The 26,297-nt window shown below is 47.6% G+C and overlaps 1 protein-coding gene across 1 annotated transcript in view; it reads right to left on the bottom strand.

Moving 5' to 3' along the window:
- BARX2 (BARX homeobox 2) overlaps window positions 1–21,681 on the bottom strand; it is a 62,024-nt gene extending 40,343 nt beyond the window's left edge. The window contains exon 1 of the mRNA XM_069742474.1: window positions 21,290–21,681. Within this exon, the coding sequence (XP_069598575.1) occupies window positions 21,290–21,548 (259 nt within the window). The 5' untranslated portion in view covers window positions 21,549–21,681. The remainder of the gene's footprint in view (window positions 1–21,289) is intronic.
- Between the last annotated feature and the right edge of the window lie 4,616 nt (window positions 21,682–26,297).

The following is a 26,297-nucleotide window of genomic DNA, read 5'->3' as shown; positions in this document are numbered from 1 at the left end:
AGCTAGCCGTGTGCCGGCTCCTGTGCCAGCGTGCCACGTACTGCCAGGACACGAGAGCTCTGACTAATCATCACATGCAGTATCTGCAGCTAGCCCGTGTTCCGGCTCCTGTGCCAGCGTGCCACGTACTGCCAGGACACGAGAGCACTGACTAATCATCACATGCAGTATCTGCAGCTAGCCGTGTGCCGGCTCCTGTGCCAGCGTGCCACGTACTGCCAGGACACGAGAGCACTGACTAATCATCACATGCAGTATCTGCAGCTAGCCGTGTGCCAACTCCTGTGCCAGCGTGCCACGTACTGCCAGGGCATGAGAGCTCTGACTAATCATCACATGCAGTATCTGCAGCTAGCCCGTGTTCCGGCTCCTGTGCCAGCGTGCCACGTACTGCCAGGGCACGAGAGCACCGACTAATCATCACATGCAGTATCTGCAGCTAGCCGTGTGCCGCCTCCTGTGCCAGCGTGCCACATACTGCCAGGACACGAGAGCTCTGACTAATGATCACATGCAGTATCTGCAGCTAGCCCGTGTGCCGGCTCCTGTGCCAGTGTGCCACGTACTGCCAGGGCACGAGAGCTCTGACTAATCATCACATGCAGTATATGCAGCTACCCGTGTTCTGGCTCCTGTGCCAGCTTGCCACGTACTGCCAGGACACGAGAGCACCGACTAATCATCACATGCACTATCTGCAGCTAGCCGTGTGCCGCCTCCTGTGCCAGCGTGCCACGTACTGCCAGGACACGAGAGCTCTGACTAATCATCACATGCAGTATCTGCAGCTAGCCCGTGTTCCGGCTCCTGTGCCAGCGTGCCACGTACTGCCAGGGCACGAGAGCTCTGTCCAATCATCACATGCACTATCTGCAGCTAGCCGTGTGCCGCCTCCTGTGCCAGCGTGCCACGTACTGCCAGGACACGAGAGCTCTGACTAATCATCACATGCAGTATCTGCAGCTAGCCCGTGTTCCGGTTCCTGTGCCAGCGTGCCACGTACTGCCAGGACACGGGAGCTCTAACTAATCATCACATGCAGTATCTGCAGCTAGCCCGTGTGCCGGCTCCTGTGCCAGCGTGCCACGTACTGCCAGGGCACGAGAGCACCGACTAATCATCACATGCACTATCTGCAGCTAGCCGTGTGCCGGCTCCTGTGCCAGCGTGCCACGTACTGCCAGGGCACGAGAGCACCGACTAATCATCACATGCACTATCTGCAGCTAGCCGTGTGCCGGCTCCTGTGCCAGCGTGCCACGTACTGCCAGGGCACGAGAGCTCTGACTAATCATCACATGCAGTATCTGCAGCTAGCCGTGTTCCGGCTCCTGTGCCAGCGTGCCACGTACTGCCAGGACACGAGAGCTCGGACTAATCATCACATGCAGTATCTGCAGCTAGCCGTGTTCCGGCTCCTGTGCCAGCGTGCCACGTACTGCCAGGGCACGAGTGCTCTGACTAATCATCACATGCAGTATCTGCAGCTAGCCCGTGTGCCGGCTCCTGTGCCAGCGTGCCACGTACTGCCAGGGCACGAGAGCTCTGTCCAATCATCACATGCAGTATCTGCAGCTAGCCCGTGTGCCGGCTCCTGTGCCAGCGTGCCACGTACTGCCAGGGCACAAGAGCTCTGACTAATCACCACAGTTTTAAGCGTACCCTAAAAACTCATTTGTTCAGACTGGCCTACCGCCTCAATGCATTAACCTAACGATCCCTGTGTGGCCTATTTATAATAAAAAAAAAAAAAAAAAGGTTCCTCGCATCATGTTCTCATACACTTTATGCAGTATTAGCCCTCTGTGTTTGTACTGCTACATACTTAGGCAGGTAACTGGTTCATGCAGCTTTACATGAACACCTGAGCCTTACACTATAGCTGGTCCGAATAACTAAAGCAATTGTTACCATCCACCTCTCGTGTCTCCCCTTTTCCCCATAGTTTGTAGCTTGCGAGCAGCAGGGCCCTCACTCCTCCTGGTATCTGTTTTGAACTGTATTTCTGTTATGCTGTAATGTCTATTGTCTGTACAAGTCCCCTCTATAATTTGTAAAGCGCTGCGGAATATGTTGGCGCTATATAAATAAAATTATTATTATTATTATTATCATCACATGCAGTATCTGCAGCTAGCCCGTGTACCGGCTCCTGTGCCAGCGTGCCACGTACTGCCAGGACACGAGAGCTCTGTCCAATCATCACATGCAGTATCTGCAGCTAGCCCGTGTGCCGGCTCCTGTGCCAGCGTGCCACGTACTGCCAGGACACGAGAGCTCTGTCCAATCATCACATGCAGTATCTGCAGCTAGCCCGTGTGCCGGCCCGTATACTTCTGCTTGCGGGCGATTCACAGTAATACGGCGCAGGGTGTGAATATCCCTTTACACGTACTACTACACCCATCGTTACTCCCTGACTCCGCCATGCTGTGCCGCCAGCAGGGTGACGGACTGTGTGTGAGGTGGCAGCTAATCCGTGTCCTGTGACCGCCCAGGAGTAGAAGGGACGAGCGCGCAGAAAGGAGAGAAAGCTGCTAACGTGGACACAGCGCGGAGCGAGGCGGCCGCGGGTGACCGGTCTCCAGCACATGGAGTGTCGCCCCCAATACGGCACGGTTCACATTAGCGTTTCTGAGCACAGCGTATCATCTGCATGTTTACACAGTGTTATTTATCTGCAGCAGCTTACACATGGCGGCAAAAAACACCTGCTGCGTGTGCATGCGTTTTGCCTGCGTTTGCGTTGATTATGCGCATGCGTTCGATATTTCCAGGAGGGTGCTTCTCAAAACCATTCCTGGACATGTCAGTCTGCAGTACGCACTGGTTCCCATAGACAGTAATGCGCTGTCCTGATGCCGGACCCCGCTGCACACCGCGAGATGACGCGGGCGAACTGATGCAACACATGTCCCTGCTTACACAATGTTAACGATAGGTACGCAGGACACATGCGGATCTATGCGGATCCAACACTGCGCACAGATACACAAATGTGAACCGGCCTAACATGCCTCAACCCTTCCAGGATCTCTGCTTGCTGTCAGTTCATGGAAACAGAGGCTGGAAGCCAATATCTGGCGTCCTCTGAGCTGATCGGGGCACAGATCCGCCTCGTCCTCGGCGTTTCCTGCCGGTGTACCCGGATTGTCAGGACTGGAGGCCACAGTAGCCGAGCTGAGAAATGCAAGGATTACAGGACGCACAGTATAGAGCGAGGGTCTTGTGCGCTCCGGGAACAATACGCGGTAGAGTTGTCCTCCGCGCAGTCCCCACACAGGGGTCCCACAATGAACCCCATCATTAGCATTTAGGCGGCAGTTTGGTGGCAGAAATGTCTGCAGATATCTGTGGAATAAATGTGCGGCGGGAGCATGTGATGTGCGGTCAGACCCAGAGACCCCACGGGACCGTCCCCGAGAGCGGAGCAGGTGACAATGACGCCCGTATAAGCTGCTCGAAAATTTACATGTCCCCCGCCGAATGCGCAGAGGTTGTGCTGCACGGTCAGGGTACTGTGATCCCGTGTCATGGCGGCCTCCGCGCGCTGACCCAATGTCCCGGACCGGCGCAGAGCAAGTCCAGATCCCACACAAAAGCTCCATCTCCTGCCGCTAAAAACATAGGCCCAGAGGGGGCTACAGACGAGACCCCTAATGATCAGACTCACATTTACCACCTACAAGGGATCTGTTAATATCCTGGAAAAGTCCTGAAACTTGGATTTATTTATGTTGTTATTATCGCGTGAATCGGTTGTCGATAGAGGATTATTCATGAAAGAAAAAGAAACATTCATGTAAGAAGATTTGGGGCTTCCCACGGGATCCCACCAAATGTAGAGTGATTACAGATCAGTTTATCAATCAGGTCACCAGGACAAAATATCCGAACCTTCCCGTCCTCACCGCGTGACGCGAAAACCACGAAGATCTAAAAACGAACCACAAGAAAGCAAAATCTGCCGCATCCTACAGGATCACGGATTGGATCTCACTTTATGTTTTATATCACTTTATGTTCAGGTTTATGTATTTCATCTCAGTGTATACATACACGTTTATGTATTTTATTTCCCTTTATGTTCAGGTTTATGTATTTCATCTCAGTGTGTATATACACGTTTATATATTTTATTTCCCTTTATGTTCAGGTTTATGTATTTTATTTCCCTTTATGTTCAGGTTTATGTATTTCATCTCAGTGTATACATACACGTTTATGTATTTTATTTCCCTTTATGTTCAGGTTTATGTATTTTATCTCAGTGTATACATACACGTTTATGTATTTTATTTCCCTTTATGTTAAGGTTTATGTATTTTATCTCAGCGTATACAGACAAGTTTATGTATTTTATATCACTTTTTGTAAAGGTTTATGTATTTTATATCACTTTTTGTAAAGGTTTATGTATTTTATCTCACTTTATGTTCACGTTTATGTATTTTATTTCCCTTTATGTTCAGGTTTATGTATTTTATTTCCCTTTATGTTCAGGTTTATGTATTTTATCTCAGTGTATACATACAAGTTTATGTATTTTATTTCCCTTTATGTTCAGGTTTATGTATTTTATCTCAGTGTATACATACACGTTTATGTATTTTATTTCCCTTTATGTTCAGGTTTATGTATTTTATTTCCCTTTATGTTCAGGTTTATGTATTTTATCTCAGTGTATACATACACGTTTATGTATTTTATTTCCCTTTATGTTCAGGTTTATGTATTTTATTTCAGTGTATACATACAATTTTATGTATTTTATTTCCCTTTATGTTCAGGTTTATGTATTTTATCTCAGCGTATACAGACAAGTTTATGTATTTTATATCACTTTTTGTAAAGGTTTATGTATTTTATTTCCCTTTATGTTCAGGTTTATGTATTTTATCTCAGTGTATACATACACGTTTATGTATTTTATTTCCCTTTATGTTCAGGTTTATGTATTTTATTTCAGTGTATACATACAATTTTATGTATTTTATTTCCCTTTATGTTCAGGTTTATGTATTTTATCTCAGTGTATACATACACGTTTATGTATTTTATTTCCCTTTATGTTCAGGTTTATGTATTTTATTTCCCTTTATGTTCAGGTTTATGTATTTTATCTCAGTGTATACATACAAGTTTATGTATTTTATTTCCCTTTATGTTCAGGTTTATGTATTTTATTTCAGCGTATACATACAAGTTTATGTATTTTATATCACTTTTTGTAAAGGTTTATGTATTTTATTTCCCTTTATGTTCAGGTTTATGTATTTTATTTCAGTGTATACATACAATTCTATGTATTTTATTTCCCTTTATGTTCAGGTTTATGTATTTTATCTCAGTGTATACATACAATTTTATGTATTTTATATCACTTTATGTTCAGGTTTATGTATTTTATTTCACTTGATACTTGGGTTTATGTATTTTATTTCACTTTATATTTGGGTTTATGTATTTTATTTCACTTTATATTTGGGTTTATGGATTTTATTTCAGTGTATACATACAAGTTTATGTATTTTATTTCACTTTATGTTCAGGTTTATGTATTTTATTTCACTTTATATTTGGGTTTATGGATTTTATTTCAGTGTATACATACAAGTTTATGTATTTTATTTCACTTTATGTTCAGGTTTATGTATTTTATTTCCCTTTATGTTCAGGTTTATGTATTTTATTTCCCTTTATGTTTGGCTTTATGTATTTTATCTCAGTGTGTACATACAGGTTTATGTATTTTATTTCACTTTATGTTCAGGTTTATGTATTTTATCTCAGTGTGTATATACAAGTTTATGTATTTTATTTCCCTTTATGTTAAGGTTTATGTATTTTATTTCAGTGTATACATACAAGTTTATGTATTTTATATCATTATGTTTGGGTTTATGTATTTTATCTCAGTGTATACATACAAGTTTATGTATTTTATTTCAGTGTATATATACAGGTTTATGTATTTTATTTCCCTTTATGTTTGAATTTATGTATTTTATTTCAGTGTGTGCATACAAGTTTATGTATTTTATTTCACTTTATGTTTGGGTTTATGTATTTTATCTCAGTGTGTACATACACGTTTATGTATTTTATTTCCCTTTATGTTCGGGTTTATGTATTTTATTTCAGTGTATACATACAAGTTTATGTATTTTATTTCCCTTTATGTTAAGGTTTATGTATTTTATTTCAGTGTATACATACAAGTTTATGTATTTTATATCATTATGTTTGGGTTTATGTATTTTATCTCAGTGTATACATACAAGTTTATGTATTTTATTTCAGTGTATATATACAGGTTTATGTATTTTATTTCCCTTTATGTTTGAATTTATGTATTTTATTTCAGTGTGTGCATACAAGTTTATGTATTTTATTTCACTTTATGTTTGGGTTTATGTATTTTATCTCAGTGTGTACATACACGTTTATGTATTTTATTTCCCTTTATGTTCGGGTTTATGTATTTTATTTCAGTGTATACATACAAGTTTATGTATTTTATTTCCCTTTATGTTAAGGTTTATGTATTTTATTTCAGTGTATACATACAAGTTTATGTATTTTATATCATTATGTTTGGGTTTATGTATTTTATCTCAGTGTATACATACAAGTTTATGTATTTTATCTCAGTGTATATATACAAGTTTATGTATTTTATTTCACTTTATGTTTGGCTTTATGTATTTTATCTCAGTGTGTACATACACGTTTATGTATTTTATTTCCCTTTATGTTCGGGTTTATGTATTTTATTTCAGTGTATACATACAAGTTTATGTATTTTATTTCCCTTTATGTTCAGGTTTATGTATTTTATCTCAGTGTGTATATATATACACGTTTATGTATTTTATTTCACTTTATGTTCAGGTTTATGTATTTTATTTCAGTGTGTACATGCAAGTTTATGTATTTTATTTTATGTTCAGGTTTATGTATTTTATCTCAGTGTGTACATGCAAGTTTATGTATTTTATTTTATGTTCAGGTTTATGTATTTTATTTCACTTTATGTTCAGGTTTATGTATTTTATCTCAGTGTATATATACAAGTTTATGTATTTTATTTTATGTTCAGGTTTATGTATTTTATTTCACTTTATGTTCAGGTTTATGTATTTTATCTCAGTGTATATATACAAGTTTATGTATTTTATTTCACTTTATCTTCATGTTTATGTATTTTATTTCAGCGTATACATACAAGTTTATGTATTTTATATCACTTTATGTTTGGGTTTATGTATTTTATCTCACTTTTTGTAAAGGTTTATGTATTTTATCTCACTTTATGTTCAGGTTTCTGTATTTTATTTCCCTTTATGTTCAGGTTTCTGTATTTTATCTCAGTGTGTACATACAAGTTTATGTATTTTATATCACTTTATGATCAGGTTTATGTATTTTATTTCAGCGTATACATAAAAGTTTATGTATTTTATTTCCCTTTATGTTTGGCTTTATGTATTTTATCTCACTTTTTGTAAAGGTTTATGTATTTTATATCCCTTTATGTTCAGGTTTTTGTATTTTACTGATGTTCGTATACAGATTTATGTATTTTATTTCAGTGTATACATACAGGTGTATGTAATGTTTTGTGTATTTCAGTGTATACAGGTCTATGTACTCAGTTTCACTTTATATATTTTAGTGATGTTTATGTCCAGGTTTGTGTGATATATTTCGGTAATGGTTTATGTATTTTAGTTCGGTTCATGTACAGAACGTGTTCAATGGTTATAATTACTATTTATCTTGTGAGCCATGACATAAATACTAAGTGTGAATAGGTGGGTAGTTTGCGGTACAGGCAGCGGTTCGGTGGACTCTGCCGGGTACAATAGGGTAATAATTACAAATGACAGTTATGAAAATAATGTCGGAGTAATCCTGTAAGTATAAGGGACAGACGAGAAGCAAAGACCTTTCCATACGGGCGGAGAGCAGTGACTCTAACAAGGAGGGACTACGATCTGCAGGGACACCGAGCCCGGGACCCCTGACCTCCGCCCGGGACCCCCTGACCTCCGCCCGGGACCCCCTGACCTCCGCCCGGGACCCCCTGGCCTCCGCCCGGGACCCCCTGACCTCCGCCCGGGACCCCCTGACCTCCGCCCGGGACCCCCTGGCCTCCGCCCGGGACCCCCTGACCTCCGCCCGGGACCCCCTGACCTCCGCCCGGGACCCCCTGACCTCCGCCCGGGACCCCCTGACCTCCGCCCGGGACCCCCTGACCTCCGCCCTGCACACGGGTCCGATGAGAGCGGCACATTAGGTCTCCACAATACGGCCATGACCACAAGTGACACCGCTGACCCCGGCTGAAGTTCCGGTTACATGGAGAGATCGGCTTTAGTGAATATCCCATAATGAAGCTTCTCAGAAGTATGGAATCAAATAAAAAGAAAACGTTTTCGTTCCTGCTTTTTATTTGCATTTTTTTCACACCGGTCCCAGCACTGGAGGTTTTATGCAGGTTCTTACTTTGTTAATTTATGTATATGTATTTGGAGTCAACAAAATGTTTTTTTGTTGCAAGTTATTTTTTTATATTTGTGGAAAGGAAATAAAACAAAGTATTTTTAATTGAGAAGAAATAAGAGTTTTGCTATAATTTGTTACTACTATTATAGTACATGATTTATTAAATGTCGAAGGTTTTGTTTTTATTAATAAAAGATATTTCCCAACGGAACGAATTCAAAGAAACGTTAATTCTGTGACTTGCTGATAATTTCATTGGTTTTTATAATGAGTATATAAAAGGAAAAGAAATGTGTGAATATAGTAATAATCAGGGCTTCTTCAACTCAAGGATTTCTCAAATACAATTTAATAAAAATCTTTACAGAAAATGTGAGCAAAACAAGAAGAAAATACAATGATCGTTTCTAAGAAACAGACTTGTTCCATTTATTCTAATGAAGCTCCGGGGAATTTCCGCCATTAACGGCTGCGGAGCGAGTGGACGAGCGATGAAGGTCGGACGCAGCGTTTCTTCCCATCGCTTCCTTCTTGCTTTTATATATGCAGAATTTATTGGGAATTATTTATTTTATTGATGAAACATCAAACTGACATTTTCTAGTAAAGATGAAGTCATGTAAACGTAGAAATTCTGTTATACGACCTATTCTTCCTCTATTTGTATTTTTATATTATTGTGATTTGGGCAATAAATATTTATCAATAAATAGCCAAACAAAAACGGACATGAGAGCAAATAAGCAGTAAATATTTTCAAATCCTAAAAATACATGAAAAAAAAGTAGGAGCAAGTAATTAATAAGACCAGAAAAACAAGTGATGGAATCAGCGACACCTAGATGCCACGTCCAAAGAGGCCGGTGAATATATTAATACATAGAAACTCAGAAAGAAGGATCCCAAAATACTGAAGCTCCATGGTGCATAGTAAAAGCGTAATATTATGCAGAAAGATCAATAAAAAAACCTCTCGCCAATATCTCAGAGCATAGGAGCAAATAGAAGGTGCAAATGCTAAAAAGCGGTCACACCAGACCTACAATGTATCAATAAATTATTTGCCTCTTATTTGCTCACACGTCCGTTTTTCTTTGGGAATTTATTGTATGTTATGGATGAGCTTTGGGATCATTATCAATAACCGTTCTGGAACTATGAAGTGTTGATTGTTTTTATTATTACTTTTGTAGCTGGATCTTATTCTGTGCTCGCCGTGTAATTGGACAGGACGGAGATTACGATGGCAGACATTGGCGCCTTCACACTGGCAGCTGTGGGGGATTTTTTTTTTTTTTTTAAACACGGATGAAAGAAATTGGTCGACTCACGAATAAATTATTTATATGAGATCGAATACATTTATGTATACTGTATATATGATATTTAAAGTAGAATCCTGGGTTCTGTAACAACAGTTTCCACATTTTAGGTTTTCTTTTGTTTTTCGTAGGTATTTAGGTTTGGTTGTGGGTGTAGGAGCCATAATACAAGGTGCAGGAGTATTATCAGTGTGGAATGGACGCACTCCCCAGAACACGGCAGTAACTCGCAGCCAGCGCCGCACACGTTAAGCTTCTTTCTCCATTTTTTCTACATGATTTTCAAGCATCTTTTATTGTTTTTGTTACAATTCTAAATTTGCTTTTGTTTTTCTGCTGTTTTCAAAGCGGTAATGAGAAACCTCTGGGAACAATTGCTGAATAAAATGTAACACTGATCCGAAAACGCGGAGCGTTCAGACTCTGGAGTATTTCACTTCACCAACACATTGGAAGAAGTGTGCCCTCTTCTCGTGGAGGCGTCCGTGCAAACGTGACAAGACTAAACGAAAAGGATTGTGAAAAAAGGTCTGTTGAAAAGGTGTAAAACTGAAGGCACTTTTTGATTTTAGAAATCACTAGTCCCAGGGACAGTTTGACGACCACCTTTCCCAGAACTATTAGGCTCCGAACATCATTTTATACACAATTAGTAATTATTTGTCCCAGACACAATGGGGTTTTGCCCCCGTACTGGACACTTTGGCGACAGTTTTGTGAAGATTTTTGTTCCACCAGATTTAATACCGATGTGATCAAGCTTAGAAGCAAAATATTTGTGTAAAGTAGATCACATAAGAGGGGGTGAAGACTAGCCTCAACTGTCAGCCCGGATCTACCAGGCAGCAATGGATCTGTGCAGGATTCCGAAATCTGCTCCACTATTTGTCAGGAGGCCTGAAATAAACACCATGAACAATCTCACGAGTCGCTCCATGCTGGACACAAGGGACAATCTCTTCCCCTCTGGATTTTAGGCTTTACTCTTATTGGAACACAACGGATGCTTGCGTCAGAGGCAACAACCACAGAGGCAACAACCACAGAGGCAACAACCACAGAGGCAACAACCACAGAGGCAGCAACCACAGAGGCAACAACCACAGAGGCAACAACCACAGAGGCAACAACCACAGAGGCAACAACCACAGAGGCAGCAACTACAGAGGCAACAACCACAGAGGCAACAACCACAGAGGCAACAACTACAGAGGTAACAACCACAGAGGCAACAACCACAGAGGCAACAACCACAGAGGCAGCAACTACAGAGGCAACAACCACAGAGGCAACAACCACAGAGGCAACAACTACAGAGGCAACAACCACAGAGGTAACAACTACAGAGGCAACAACTACAGAGGCAACAACCACAGAGGCAGCAACTACAGAGGCAACAACCACAGAGGCAACAACCACAGAGGCAACAACCACAGAGGCAGCAACTACAGAGGCAACAACCACAGAGGCAACAACCACAGAGGCAACAACCACAGAGGCAGCAACTACAGAGGCAACAACCACAGAGGCAGCAACTACAGAGGCAACAACCACAGAGGCAACAACCACAGAGGCAGCAACCACAGAGGCAGCAACTACAGAGGCAACAACCACAGAGGCAACAACCACAGAGGCAACAACTACAGAGGCAACAACTACAGAGGTAACAACCACAGAGGCAGCAACTACAGAGGCAACAACCACAGAGGCAGCAACCACAGAGGCAGCAACCACAGAGGCAACAACCACAGAGGCAACAACCACAGAGGCAGCAACTACAGAGGCAACAACCACAGAGGTAACAACTACAGAGGCAACAACCACAGAGGCAACAACTACAGAGGCAACAACTACAGAGGCAACAACCACAGAGGTAACAACCACAGAGGCAACAACCACAGAGGCAACAACCACAGAGGCAACAACCGCAGAGGCAACAACCGCAGAGGCAACAACCACAGAGGCAACAACCACAGAGGCAGCAACTACAGAGGCAGCAACTACAGAGGCAGCAACTACAGAGGCAACAACCACAGAGGCAAGTAATACCTGCAGAGGCAACAACCACAGAGGCAACAACCACAGAGGCAACAACCACAGAGGCGACAACTACAGGGCAACAACAGAGGCGACAACCACAGAGGCAACAACTACAGAGGCAACAACCGAAGAGGCAGCAACTACAGAGGCAACAACCACAGAGGCAACAACCACAGAGGCAGCAACTACAGAGGCAACAACCACAGAGGCAACAACCGAAGAGGCAGCAACTACAGAGGCAACAACCACAGAGGCAGCAACTACAGAGGCAACAACCACAGAGGCAACAACTACAGAGGCAACAACCACAGAGGTAACAACCACAGAGGCAGCAACTACAGAGGCAACAACCACAGAGGCAACAACTACAGAGGCAACAACCACAGAGGTAACAACCACAGAGGCAGCAACTACAGAGGCAACAACCACAGAGGCAACAACCACAGAGGCAACAACCGCAGAGGCAACAACCACAGAGGCAACAACCACAGAGGCAGCAACTACAGAGGCAGCAACTACAGAGGCAGCAACTACAGAGGCAACAACCACAGAGGCAAGTAATACCTGCAGAGGCAACAACCACAGAGGCAACAACCACAGAGGCAACAACCACAGAGGCGACAACTACAGGGCAACAACAGAGGCGACAACCACAGAGGCAACAACTACAGAGGCAACAACCGAAGAGGCAGCAACTACAGAGGCAACAACCACAGAGGCAACAACCACAGAGGCAGCAACTACAGAGGCAACAACCACAGAGGCAACAACCGAAGAGGCAGCAACTACAGAGGCAACAACCAGAGGCAGCAACTACAGAGGCAACAACCACAGAGGTAACAACCACAGAGGCAGCAACTACAGAGGCAACAACCACAGAGGCAACAACCACAGAGGCAACAACCACAGAGGTAACAACCACAGAGGCAGCAACTACAGAGGCAACAACCACAGAGGCAACAACCGAAGAGGCAACAACCGCAGAGGCAACAACCACAGAGGCAGCAACTACAGAGGCAGCAACTACAGAGGCAGCAACTACAGAGGCAACAACCACAGAGGCAAGTAATACCTGCAGAGGCAACAACCACAGAGGCAACAACCACAGAGGCGACAACTACAGGGCAACAACAGAGGCGACAACCACAGAGGCAACAACTACAGAGGCAACAACCGCAGAGGCAACAACCACAGAGGCAACAACCACAGGGCAACAACAGAGGAGACAACCACAGAGGCAACAGCTACAGAGGCAACAACCGCAGAGGCAACAACCGCAGAGGCAACAACCGCAGAGGCAACAACCACAGAGGCAACAACATAGGAGACAACCACAGAGGCAACTACAGAGGCAACAACCGCAGAGGCAACAACCGCAGAGGCAACAACCACAGGGCAACAAGAGAGGAGACAACCACAGAGGCAACAACTACAGAGGCAACAACCGTAGAGGCAACAACCGCAGAGGCAACAACCACAGAGGCAACAACCACAGAGGCAACAACAGAGGTGAAAACCACAGAGGCAACAACTACAGAGGCAACAACCGCAGAGGCAACCACAGAGGCAAGTAATACCTGCGGAGGCAACAACTACAGAGGTAATAAGTACAAAAGGCAATAACAGGACAGATACAGAGGACCCTGCTCCAGCGCACATGGCAGGTTGGCTCTCAGTTCCTGGCTCTCCCTGACAGGCTGATGCATTATTAGATCAGGAGACAAGTGACAGCTCACAAATGTTGTTTCTTCACACAAAAGCTCAGTTGAGCTCACATCTTTATTTGCCAACAGTCTCTTCATTCAACACAAAGCAGGAGCTCCAAATCCCCTCCAATCACTGCTGACACCTCCTGTGTGACCTCTGCTCCAAGTTCATGAGCGACGGCTGCAGAAGTGTCAGCTCCAGGAGGGAGCAGAGGATACGGGGAGAAGGGTCAGCTCCAGGAGGGAGCAGAGGATGCGGGGAGAAGGGTCAGCTCCAGGAGGGAGCAGAGGATACGGGGAGAAGGGTCAGCTCCAGGAGGGAGCAGAGGATGCGGGGAGAAGTGTCAGCTCCAGGAGGGAGCAGAGGATGCGGGGAGAAGTGTCAGCTCCAGGAGAGAGCAGAGGATACGGAGAGAAGGGTCAGCTCCAGGAGAGAGCAGAGGATACGGGGAGAAGGGTCAGCTCCAGGAAAGAGCAGAGGATACGGGGAGAAGGGTCAGCTCCAGGAGAGAGCAGAGGATACGGGGAGAAGGGTCAGCTCCAGGAGAGAGCAGAGGATACGGGGAGAAGGGTCAGCTCCAGGAAAGAGCAGAGGATACGGGGAGAAGGGTCAGCTCCAGGAGGGAGCAGAGGATGCGGGGAGAAGGGTCAGCTCCAGGAGAGAGCAGAGGATACGGGGAGAAGGGTCAGCTCCAGGAGAGAGCAGAGGATACGGGGAGAAGGGTCAGCTCCAGGAGAGAGCAGAGGATGCGGGGAGAAGGGTCAGCTCCAGGAGAGAGCAGAGGATACGGGGAGAAGGGTCAGCTCCAGGAGAGAGCAGAGGATACGGGGAGAAGGGTCAGCTCCAGGAGAGAGCAGAGGATACGGGGAGAAGGGTCAGCTCCAGGAAAGAGCAGAGGATACGGGGAGAAGGGTCAGCTCCAGGAGGGAGCAGAGGATGCGGGGAGAAGGGTCAGCTCCAGGAGAGAGCAGAGGATACGGGGAGAAGGGTCAGCTCCAGGAGAGAGCAGAGGATACGGGGAGAAGGGTCAGCTCCAGGAGAGAGCAGAGGATGCGGGGAGAAGGGTCAGCTCCAGGAGAGAGCAGAGGATACGGGGAGAAGGGTCAGCTCCAGGAGAGAGCAGAGGATACGGGGAGAAGGGTCAGCTCCAGGAGAGAGCAGAGGATGCAGGGAGAAGGGTCAGCTCCAGGAGAGAGCAGAGGATGCGGGGAGAAGGGTCAGCTCCAGGAGCAAGCAGAGGATGCGGGGAGAAGGGTCAGCTCCAGGAGAGAGCAGAGGATACGGGGAGAAGGGTCAGCTCCAGGAGGAAGCAGAGGATACGGGGAGAAGGGTCAGCTCCAGGAGGGAGCAGAGGATACGGGGAGAAGGGTCAGCTCCAGGAGGGAGCAGAGGATACGGGGAGAAGGGTCAGCTCCAGGAGAGAGCAGAGGATACGGGGAGAAGGGTCAGCTCCAGGAGAGAGCAGAGGATGCAGGGAGAAGGGTCAGCTCCAGGAGGAAGCAGAGGATGCGGGGAGAAGGGTCAGCTCCAGGAGCGAGCAGAGGATGCGGGGAGAAGGGTCAGCTCCAGGAGAGAGCAGAGGATGCGGGGAGAAGGGTCAGCTCCAGGAGAGAGCAGAGGATGCGGGGAGAAGGGTCAGCTCCAGGATGGAGCAGAGGATGGAGGGAGAAGGGTCAGCTCCAGGAGCGAGCAGAGGATGCAGGGAGAAGGGTCAGCTCCAGGAGAGAGCAGAGGATGCGGGGAGAAGGGTCAGCTCCAGGATGGAGCAGAGGATGGAGGGAGAAGGGTCAGCTCCAGGAGAGAACAGAGGATGCAGGGAGAAGGGTCAGCTCCAGGAGACAGCAGAGGATGCGGGGAGAAGGGTCAGCTCCAGGAGAGAGCAGAGGATGCGGGGAGAAGGGTCAGCTCCAGGAGAGAGCAGAGGATGGAGGGAGAAGGGTCAGCTCCAGGAGACAGCAGAGGATGGAGGGAGAAGGGTCAGCTCCAGGAGACAGCAGAGGATGCGGGGAGAAGGGTCAGCTCCAGGAGACAGCAGAGGATGGAGGGAGAAGGGTCAGCTCCAGGAGAGAGCAGAGGATGGAGGGAGAAGGGTCAGCTCCAGGAGAGAGCAGAGGATGCGGGGAGAAGGGTCAGCTCCAGGAGAGAGCAGAGGATGCGGGGAGAAGGGTCAGCTCCAGGAGAGAGCAGAGGATACGGGGAGAAGGGTCAGCTCCAGGATGGAGCAGAGGATGGAGGGAGAAGGGTCAGCTCCAGGAGAGAGCAGAGGATGCGGGGAGAAGGGTCAGCTCCAGGAGAGAGCAGAGGATGCGGGGAGAAGGGTCAGCTCCAGGATGGAGCAGAGGATGGAGGGAGAAGGGTCAGCTCCAGGAGAGAGCAGAGGATGCGGGGAGAAGGGTCAGCTCCAGGAGAGAGCAGAGGATGCAGGGAGAAGGGTCAGCTCCAGGAGGGAGCAGAGGATGCGGGGAGAAGGGTCAGCTCCAGGAGAGAGCAGAGGATACGGGGAGAAGGGTCAGCTCCAGGATGGAGCAGAGGATGGAGGGAGAAGGGTCAGCTCCAGGAGAGAGCAGAGGATGCGGGGAGAAGGGTCAGCTCCAGGAGAGAGCAGAGGATGCGGGGAGAAGGGTCAGCTCCAGGATGGAGCAGAGGATGGAGGGAGAAGGGTCAGCTCCAGGAGAGAGCAGAGGATGCGGGGAGAAGGGTCAGCTCCAGGAGAGAGCAGAGGATGGAGGGAGAAGGGTCAGCTCCAGGAGACAGCAGAGGATGGAGGGAGAAGGGTCAGCTCCAGGAGACAGCAGAGGATGGAGGGAGAAGGGTCAGCTCCAGGAGAGAGCAGAGGATGCGGGGAGAAGGGTCAGCTCCAGGAGAGAGCAGAGGATGCGGGGAGAAGTGTCAGCTCCAGGAGCGAGCAGAGGATGCAGGGAGAAGGGTCAGCTCCAGGAGACAGCAGAGGATGGAGGGAGAAGGGTCAGCTCCAGGAGACAGCAGAGGATGCGGGGAGAAGGGTCAGCTCCAGGAGAGAGCAGAGGATGCAGGGAGAAGGGTCAGCTCCAGGAGAGAGCAGAGGATGCGGGGAGAAGTGTCAGCTCCAGGAGCGAGCAGAGGATGCAGGGAGAAGGGTCAGCTCCAGGAGGAAGCAGAGGATGCGGGGAGAAGTGTCAGCTCCAGGAGAGAGCAGAGGATGCGGGGAGAAGGGTCAGCTCCAGGAGAGAGCAGAGGATGGAGGGATAAGGGTCAGCTCCAGGAGACAGCAGAGGATGCAGGGAGAAGGGTCAGCTCCAGGAGAGAGCAGAGGATGCGGGGAGAAGGGTCAGCTCCAGGAGAGAGCAGAGGATGGAGGGAGAAGGGTCAGCTCCAGGAGACAGCAGAGGATGCAGGGAGAAGGGTCAGCTCCAGGAGACAGCAGAGGATGCAGGGAGAAGGGTCAGCTCCAGGAGAGAGCAGAGGATGCGGGGAGAAGGGTCAGCTCCAGGAGAGAGCAGAGGATGGAGGGAGAAGGGTCAGCTCCAGGAGACAGCAGAGGATGCAGGGAGAAGGGTCAGCTCCAGGAGACAGCAGAGGATGCGGGGAGAAGGGTCAGCTCCAGGAGACAGCAGAGGATGCGGGGAGAAGGGTCAGCTCCAGGAGAGAGCAGAGGATGCGGGGAGAAGGGTCAGCTCCAGGAGCGAGCAGAGGATGGAGGGAGAAGGGTCAGCTCCAGGAGACAGCAGAGGATGCAGGGAGAAGGGTCAGCTCCAGGAGACAGCAGAGGATGCAGGGAGAAGGGTCAGCTCCAGGAGGGAGCAGAGGATGCAGGGAGAAGGGTCAGCTCCAGGAGAGAGCAGAGGATACGGGGAGAAGGGTCAGCTCCAGGAGGGAGCAGAGGATGCAGGGAGAAGGGTCAGCTCCAGGAGAGAGCAGAGGATGCGGGGAGAAGGGTCAGCTCCAGGAGAGAGCAGAGGATGGAGGGATAAGGGTCAGCTCCAGGAGACAGCAGAGGATGCAGGGAGAAGGGTCAGCTCCAGGAGAGAGCAGAGGATGCGGGGAGAAGGGTCAGCTCCAGGAGAGAGCAGAGGATGGAGGGAGAAGGGTCAGCTCCAGGAGACAGCAGAGGATGCGGGGAGAAGGGTCAGCTCCAGGAGAGAGCAGAGGATGCAGGGAGAAGGGTCAGCTCCAGGAGAGAGCAGAGGATGCGGGGAGAAGTGTCAGCTCCAGGAGCGAGCAGAGGATGCAGGGAGAAGGGTCAGCTCCAGGAGGGAGCAGAGGATGCGGGGAGAAGTGTCAGCTCCAGGAGAGAGCAGAGGATGCGGGGAGAAGGGTCAGCTCCAGGAGACAGCAGAGGATGCAGGGAGAAGGGTCAGCTCCAGGAGAGAGCAGAGGATACGGGGAGAAGGGTCAGCTCCAGGAGAGAGCAGAGGATACGGGGAGAAGGGTCAGCTCCAGGAGAGAGCAGAGGATGGAGGGAGAAGGGTCAGCTCCAGGAGACAGCAGAGGATGCGGGGAGAAGGGTCAGCTCCAGGAGAGAGCAGAGGATGCAGGGAGAAGGGTCAGCTCCAGGAGAGAGCAGAGGATGCGGGGAGAAGGGTCAGCTCCAGGAGAGAGCAGAGGATGCGGGGAGAAGGGTCAGCTCCAGGAGAGAGCAGAGGATGGAGGGAGAAGGGTCAGCTCCAGGAGAGAGCAGAGGATGTGGGGAGAAGGGTCAGCTCCAGGAGAGAGCAGAGGATGCGGGGAGAAGGGTCAGCTCCAGGAGGGAGCAGAGGATGCGGGGAGAAGGGTCAGCTCCAGGAGGAAGCAGAGGATGGAGGGAGAAGGGTCAGCTCCAGGAGAGAGCAGAGGATGCGGGGAGAAGGGTCAGCTCCAGGAGAGAGCAGAGGATGCGGGGAGAAGGGTCAGCTCCAGGAGAGAGCAGAGGATGCGGGGAGAAGGGTCAGCTCCAGGAGAGAGCAGAGGATGCGGGGAGAAGGGTCAGCTCCAGGAGAGAGCAGAGGATACGGGGAGAAGGGTCAGCTCCAGGAGAGAGCAGAGGATGCGGGGAGAAGGGTCAGCTCCAGGAGACAGCAGAGGATACGGGGAGAAGGGTCAGCTCCAGGAGAGAGCAGAGGATACGGGGAGAAGGGTCAGCTCCAGGAGAGAGCAGAGGATGGAGGGATAAGGGTCAGCTCCAGGAGAGAGCAGAGGATGCGGGGAGAAGGGTCAGCTCCAGGAGACAGCAGAGGATACGGGGAGAAGGGTCAGCTCCAGGAGAGAGCAGAGGATGCGGGGAGAAGGGTCAGCTCCAGGAGACAGCAGAGGATGGAGGGAGAAGGGTCAGCTCCAGGAGAGAGCAGAGGATACGGGGAGAAGGGTCAGCTCCAGGAGAGAGCAGAGGATGGAGGGATAAGGGTCAGCTCCAGGAGAGAGCAGAGGATGCGGGGAGAAGGGTCAGCTCCAGGAGACAGCAGAGGATACGGGGAGAAGGGTCAGCTCCAGGAGAGAGCAGAGGATGCGGGGAGAAGGGTCAGCTCCAGGAGACAGCAGAGGATGGAGGGAGAAGGGTCAGCTCCAGGAGACAGCAGAGGATGGAGGGAGAAGGGTCAGCTCCAGGAGACAGCAGAGGATGGAGGGAGAAGGGTCAGCTCCAGGAGACAGCAGAGGATGCGGGGAGAAGGGTCAGCTCCAGGAGAGAGCAGAGGATGCGGGGAGAAGGGTCAGCTCCAGGAGAGAGCAGAGAGAGAGCAAGCGGCTCCTCTGATTGACAGCTAACATCTACCACCTCATGGGCAAGGCAACACAGTTACTGCAGCAAAGGACAGCGGGAGACCCCAACTCCACATCACCTGGGGTTAGACCCCCTTCACCTGATTCACATACACAGAAGATATCGCACAGATACAATACGTACAGCGTTCTCATGGGCTTTAATTGGAATTGCTGCCATTTGCTAATTTATACATTCAGTTGTCAGGACTTATTTATTTTTAGACAGATATATAATATATAGATAAAAGATGGATAATAAAAGATAGATAATAGATGATAGATAGATAAAATATAATAGATGATAAATAGATAACATATAGACTTATGATAATTAAATAGATAGATAATAGATTGATAAATAGCTATACCGTAGATAATATGTAACACATGACAGATAGATAATAAAAGATAGATAATAGATAAATATATCAATTAATAGATAGATATGAGCTATGGTAGATAATATATAATGGATAGATAATAGACAGATAACAGATGATAGAGAGATAATAGATTTATAATAAATAGATAAAAGATCATAATAGATCAATTGATATATAAAGATAGATGATAAATAATAGATAATATATAGATATAGAATAGATAAATATATAATGGAAAGATAGATATATTATAGATAATAGATAGATAATATATAGTAGATAATAAACAGATAACAATAGATAATATATAAAACATCATAATAGATCAATTGAGAGATAATAAAGATATGGCAATTAGATAATAAATATATAACAGATAGATGATAGATAGTAGATTAATAATAAATAGATTAAATTAATAATATATAGATAATGATAAACAATGAATAGATAAATCATAGCTAATAGAAGATAGATAATATAACAGACAGATTACAGATCATAACAGATAATAGATAGAAGATCATAATAGACCAATTGAGAGATAATAAATAGATGATACATAGATAGATCATAAGATAATATATAGATATGATAATTTGATAATAGATAATATATAACATAGATAAATAGATTAGAAGATAATATATACAGCTATGATAATAGATAAAGAAAACAAAGGTGCAAAAAATCCTCCCAGGTATCTATGTACCAAACCTCATGTTATTATCCAGAAAAATGAAGGCAGAAAAAATAACTGGTTTATTGGCCGATGTGCGACGCTTCAGTCCAGGACGCCGACCTCACACATCGGCCAATAAACCAGTTACTATTCTACTGGATGCTGCCTTCATTTTTCTGGATGATAGAAAGATAGATAATAGATAGATAATAGATAAATAATGGATAGATGACAGATAGATAGATAATAGATAGATAATAGATAATAGATAGATAATAGACAGATAATAGATAGATAATAGATAATAGATGATAGATAATAGATAGATAATAGATAGATGATAGATAGATAGATAATAGATAGATAGATAATAGATAGATAATAGACAGATAATAGATAGATAATAGATAATAGATGATAGATAATAGATAGATAATAGATAGATAATAGATAGATAATAGATAGATAATAGATAGATGATAGATAATAGATAGATAATAGATAGATAGATAATAGATAGATAATAGATAATAGATAGATAATGGATAATAGATAATAGATAGATAATAGATAGATAATAGATAGATAATAGATAGATAATAGATAGATAATAGATAGATGATAGATAATAGATAGATAATAGATAGATAGATAATAGATAGATAATAGATAATAGATAGATAATGGATAATAGATAATAGATAGATAATAGATAGATAATAGATAGATAATAGATAGATAGATAGATAATGGATAGATAATGTATAGATAGATAATAGATAGATGGATAATAGATAGATGGATAATAGATAGATGGATAATAGATAGATAGATAATAGATAGTATATAATAAATAGAGCATAAGATAATATATCGAGCTATGAGAATAGATGGTAATCGGTGCCGGAGATGCGGGCGCGGGCTCTTACCGGGGCAGGAGTGCAGCGCTTTGGGTCGCACCAGCAGGGTCGGACACACCGAGTACAGCGACAGCCTCTGGAAATAGTCGCACGTCTCCTTGGACAGGATCTCGTCGATCATGAAGGACTTGTATCTCCGCCGGGCGGCCGGGCAGTGTGCGGGGGGCGGCAGCCGGGGCTCGGCCGGGCAGTGTGCGGGGGGCGGCAGCCGGGGCTCGGCCGGGCAGTGTGCGGGGGGCGGCAGCCGGGGCTCGGCCGGGCAGTGCATGTTGTGACCGGGCTGTGCGGCCTCTGCTCCCCGTCACATCGGCGGCATTTCTGGGGGAGCAGCTGTCAGTGAGCGCGGAGCCGGGAGCAGGAGGAAACCGTCAGCAGGAGCCGCTCAGCACTACCCCCTCCTGCTGCGATCTCCGGGTGTATGTGCGGGCCCTCCCCCTGTGGGTGTCACTGTGCTCCTCACCATGTGTGAGAACGTCCCCAAACCAGGGACAGCACCCCGGGGACAGGGGCCCCAGCTAAAGGCACAGGGTACAGAGCTGAGATACAGAGTCCTGGGTGTATCCACCTGTACAGAGCTGAGATACAGAGTCCTGGGTGTATCCACCTGTACACAGCTCAGATACAGAGTCCTGGGTGTATCCACCTGTACACAGCTCAGATACAGAGTCCTGGGGTATCCACCTGTACAGAGCTGAGATACAGAGTCCTGGGGTATCCACCTGTACAGAGCTGAGATACAGAGTCCTGGGTGTATCCACCTGTACAGAGCTGAGATACAGAGTCCTGGGGTATCCACCTGTACAGAGCTGAGATACAGAGTCCTGGGTGTATCCACCTGTACAGAGCTCAGATACAGAGTCCTGGGTGTATCCACCTGTACAGAGCTCAGATACAGAGTCCTGGGGTATCCACCTGTACAGAGCTGAGATACAGAGTCCTGGGTGTATCCACCTGTACAGAGCTGAGATACAGAGTCCTGGGGTATCCACCTGTACACAGCTCAGATACAGAGTCCTGGGGTATCCACCTGTACAGAGCTGAGATACAGAGTCCTGGGGTATCCACCTGTACAGAGCTGAGATACAGAGTCCTGGGTGTATCCACCTGTACAGAGCTGAGATACAGAGTCCTGGGGTATCCACCTGTACAGAGCTGAGATACAGAGTCCTGGGTGTATCCACCTGTACAGAGCTCAGATACAGAGTCCTGGGTGTATCCACCTGTACAGAGCTCAGATACAGAGTCCTGGGGTATCCACCTGTACAGAGCTGAGATACAGAGTCCTGGGTGTATCCACCTGTACAGAGCTGAGATACAGAGTCCTGGGGTATCCACCTGTACAGAGCTGAGATACAGAGTCCTGGGTGTATCCACCTGTACACAGCTCAGATACAGAGTCCTGGGGTATCCACCTGTACAGAGCTGAGATACAGAGTCCTGGGTGTATCCACCTGTACAGAGCTCAGATACAGAGTCCTGGGTGTATCCACCTGTACACAGCTCAGATACAGAGTCCTGGGTGTATCCACCTGTACAGAGCTCAGATACAGAGTCCTGGGTGTATCCACCTGTACAGAGCTCAGATACAGAGTCCTGGGTGTATCCACCTGTACAGAGCTGAGATACAGAGTCCTGGGTGTATCCACCTGTACACAGCTCAGATACAGAGTCCTGGGGTATCCACCTGTACAGAGCTGAGATACAGAGTCCTGGGTGTATCCACCTGTACACAGCTCAGATACAGAGTCCTGGGGTATCCACCTGTACAGAGCTGAGATACAGAGTCCTGGGTGTATCCACCTGTACAGAGCTCAGATACAGAGTCCTGGGTGTATCCACCTGTACACAGCTCAGATACAGAGTCCTGGGTGTATCCACCTGTACAGAGCTCAGATACAGAGTCCTGGGTGTATCCACCTGTACAGAGCTGAGATACAGAGTCCTGGGTGTATCCACCTGTACACAGCTCAGATACAGAGTCCTGGGGTATCCACCTGTACAGAGCTGAGATACAGAGTCCTGGGTGTATCCACCTGTACAGAGCTGAGATACAGAGTCCTGGGTGTATCCACCTGTACACAGCTCAGATACAGAGTCCTGGGGTATCCACCTGTACAGAGCTGAGATACAGAGTCCTGGGTGTATCCACCTGTACAGAGCTGAGATACAGAGTCCTGGGGTATCCACCTGTACAGAGCTGAGATACAGAGTCCTGGGTGTATCCACCTGTACACAGCTCAGATACAGAGTCCTGGGGTATCCACCTGTACAGAGCTGAGATACAGAGTCCTGGGTGTATCCACCTGTACACAGCTCAGATACAGAGTCCTGGGGTATCCACCTGTACAGAGCTGAGATACAGAGTCCTGGGTGTATCCACCTGTACAGAGCTCAGATACAGAGTCCTGGGTGTATCCACCTGTACACAGCTCAGATACAGAGTCCTGGGTGTATCCACCTGTACAGAGCTCAGATACAGAGTCCTGGGTGTATCCACCTGTACAGAGCTGAGATACAGAGTCCTGGGTGTATCCACCTGTACACAGCTCAGATACAGAGTCCTGGGGTATCCACCTGTACAGAGCTGAGATACAGAGTCCTGGGTGTATCCACCTGTACAGAGCTCAGATACAGAGTCCTGGGTGTATCCACCTGTACACAGCTCAGATACAGAGTCCTGGGGTATCCACCTGTACAGAGCTGAGATACAGAGTCCTGGGTGTATCCACCTGTACAGAGCTCAGATACAGAGTCCTGGGTGTATCCACCTGTACACAGCTCAGATACAGAGTCCTGGGTGTATCCACCTGTACAGAGCTCAGATACAGAGTCCTGGGTGTATCCACCTGTACAGAGCTGAGATACAGAGTCCTGGGTGTATCCACCTGTACACAGCTCAGATACAGAGTCCTGGGGTATCCACCTGTACAGAGCTGAGATACAGAGTCCTGGGTGTATCCACCTGTACAGAGCTCAGATACAGAGTCCTGGGTGTATCCACCTGTACACAGCTCAGATACAGAGTCCTGGGGTATCCACCTGTACACAGCTCAGATACAGAGTCCTGGGTGTATCCACCTGTACAGAGCTGAGATACAGAGTCCTGGGTGTATCCACCTGTACAGAGCTCAGATACAGAGTCCTGGGTGTATCCACCTGTACAGAGCTCAGATACAGAGTCCTGGGTGTATCCACCTGTACAGAGCTCAGATACAGAGTCCTGGGTGTATCCACCTGTACAGAGCTGAGATACAGAGTCCTGGGGTATCCACCTGTACAGAGCTCAGATACAGAGTCCTGGGGTATCCACCTGTACAGAGCTGAGATACAGAGTCCTGGGTGTATCCACCTGTACACAGCTCAGATACAGAGTCCTGGTGTATCCACCTGTACACAGCTCAGATACAGAGTCCTGGGGTATCCACCTGTACAGAGCTGAGATACAGAGTCCTGGGTGTATCCACCTGTACAGAGCTCAGATACAGAGTCCTGGGTGTATCCACCTGTACAGAGCTCAGATACAGAGTCCTGGGTGTATCCACCTGTACAGAGCTCAGATACAGAGTCCTGGGTGTATCCACCTGTACAGAGCTCAGATACAGAGTCCTGGGGTATCCACCTGTACACAGCTCAGATACAGAGTCCTGGTGTATCCACCTGTACACAGCTCAGATACAGAGTCCTGGGTGTATCCACCTGTACACAGCTCAGATACAGAGTCCTGGGTGTATCCACCTGTACAGAGCTCAGATACAGAGTCCTGGGTGTATCCACCTGTACAGAGCTCAGATACAGAGTCCTGGGTGTATCCACCTGTACAGAGCTCAGATACAGAGTCCTGGGTGTATCCACCTGTACAGAGCTCAGATACAGAGTCCTGGGTGTATCCACCTGTACAGAGCTCAGATACAGAGTCCTGGGTGTATCCACCTGTACAGAGCTCAGATACAGAGTCCTGGGTGTATCCACCTGTACAGAGCTCAGATACAGAGTCCTGGGTGTATCCACCTGTACAGAGCTCAGATACAGAGTCCTGGGTGTATCCACCTGTACACAGCTCAGATACAGAGTCCTGGGTGTATCCACCTGTACAGAGCTGAGATACAGAGTCCTGGGGTATCCACCTGTACAGAGCTCAGATACAGAGTCCTGGGTGTATCCACCTGTACAGAGCTGAGATACAGAGTCCTGGGGTATCCACCTGTACAGAGCTCAGATACAGAGTCCTGGGTGTATCCACCTGTACAGAGCTCAGATACAGAGTCCTGGGTGTATCCACCTGTACACAGCTCAGATACAGAGTCCTGGGTGTATCCACCTGTACAGAGCTCAGATACAGAGTCCTGGGTGTATCCACCTGTACAGAGCTCAGATACAGAGTCCTGGGTGTATCCACCTGTACAGAGCTCAGATACAGAGTCCTGGGTGTATCCACCTGTACACAGCTCAGATACAGAGTCCTGGGGTATCCACCTGTACACAGCTCAGATACAGAGTCCTGGTGTATCCACCTGTACACAGCTCAGATACAGAGTCCTGGGTGTATCCACCTGTACACAGCTCAGATACAGAGTCCTGGGTGTATCCACCTGTACAGAGCTCAGATACAGAGTCCTGGGTGTATCCACCTGTACAGAGCTCAGATACAGAGTCCTGGGTGTATCCACCTGTACAGAGCTCAGATACAGAGTCCTGGGTGTATCCACCTGTACAGAGCTCAGATACAGAGTCCTGGGTGTATCCACCTGCACAGAGCTCAGATACAGAGTCCTGGGTGTATCCACCTGCACAGAGCTCAGATACAGAGTCCTGGGTGTATCCACCTGTACAGAGCTCAGATACAGAGTCCTGGGTGTATCCACCTGTACAGAGCTCAGATACAGAGTCCTGGGTGTATCCACCTGTACACAGCTCAGATACAGAGTCCTGGGTGTATCCACCTGTACAGAGCTGAGATACAGAGTCCTGGGGTATCCACCTGTACAGAGCTCAGATACAGAGTCCTGGGTGTATCCAC

The sequence above is a fragment of the Ranitomeya imitator genome, chromosome 10, assembly GCF_032444005.1.
Source record: "Ranitomeya imitator isolate aRanImi1 chromosome 10, aRanImi1.pri, whole genome shotgun sequence".
Classification (NCBI taxonomy): domain Eukaryota; kingdom Metazoa; phylum Chordata; class Amphibia; order Anura; family Dendrobatidae; genus Ranitomeya; species Ranitomeya imitator.
Note: the sequence above shows the minus strand (reverse complement) of the source record. Positions and strands in the feature narration are given on the sequence as shown.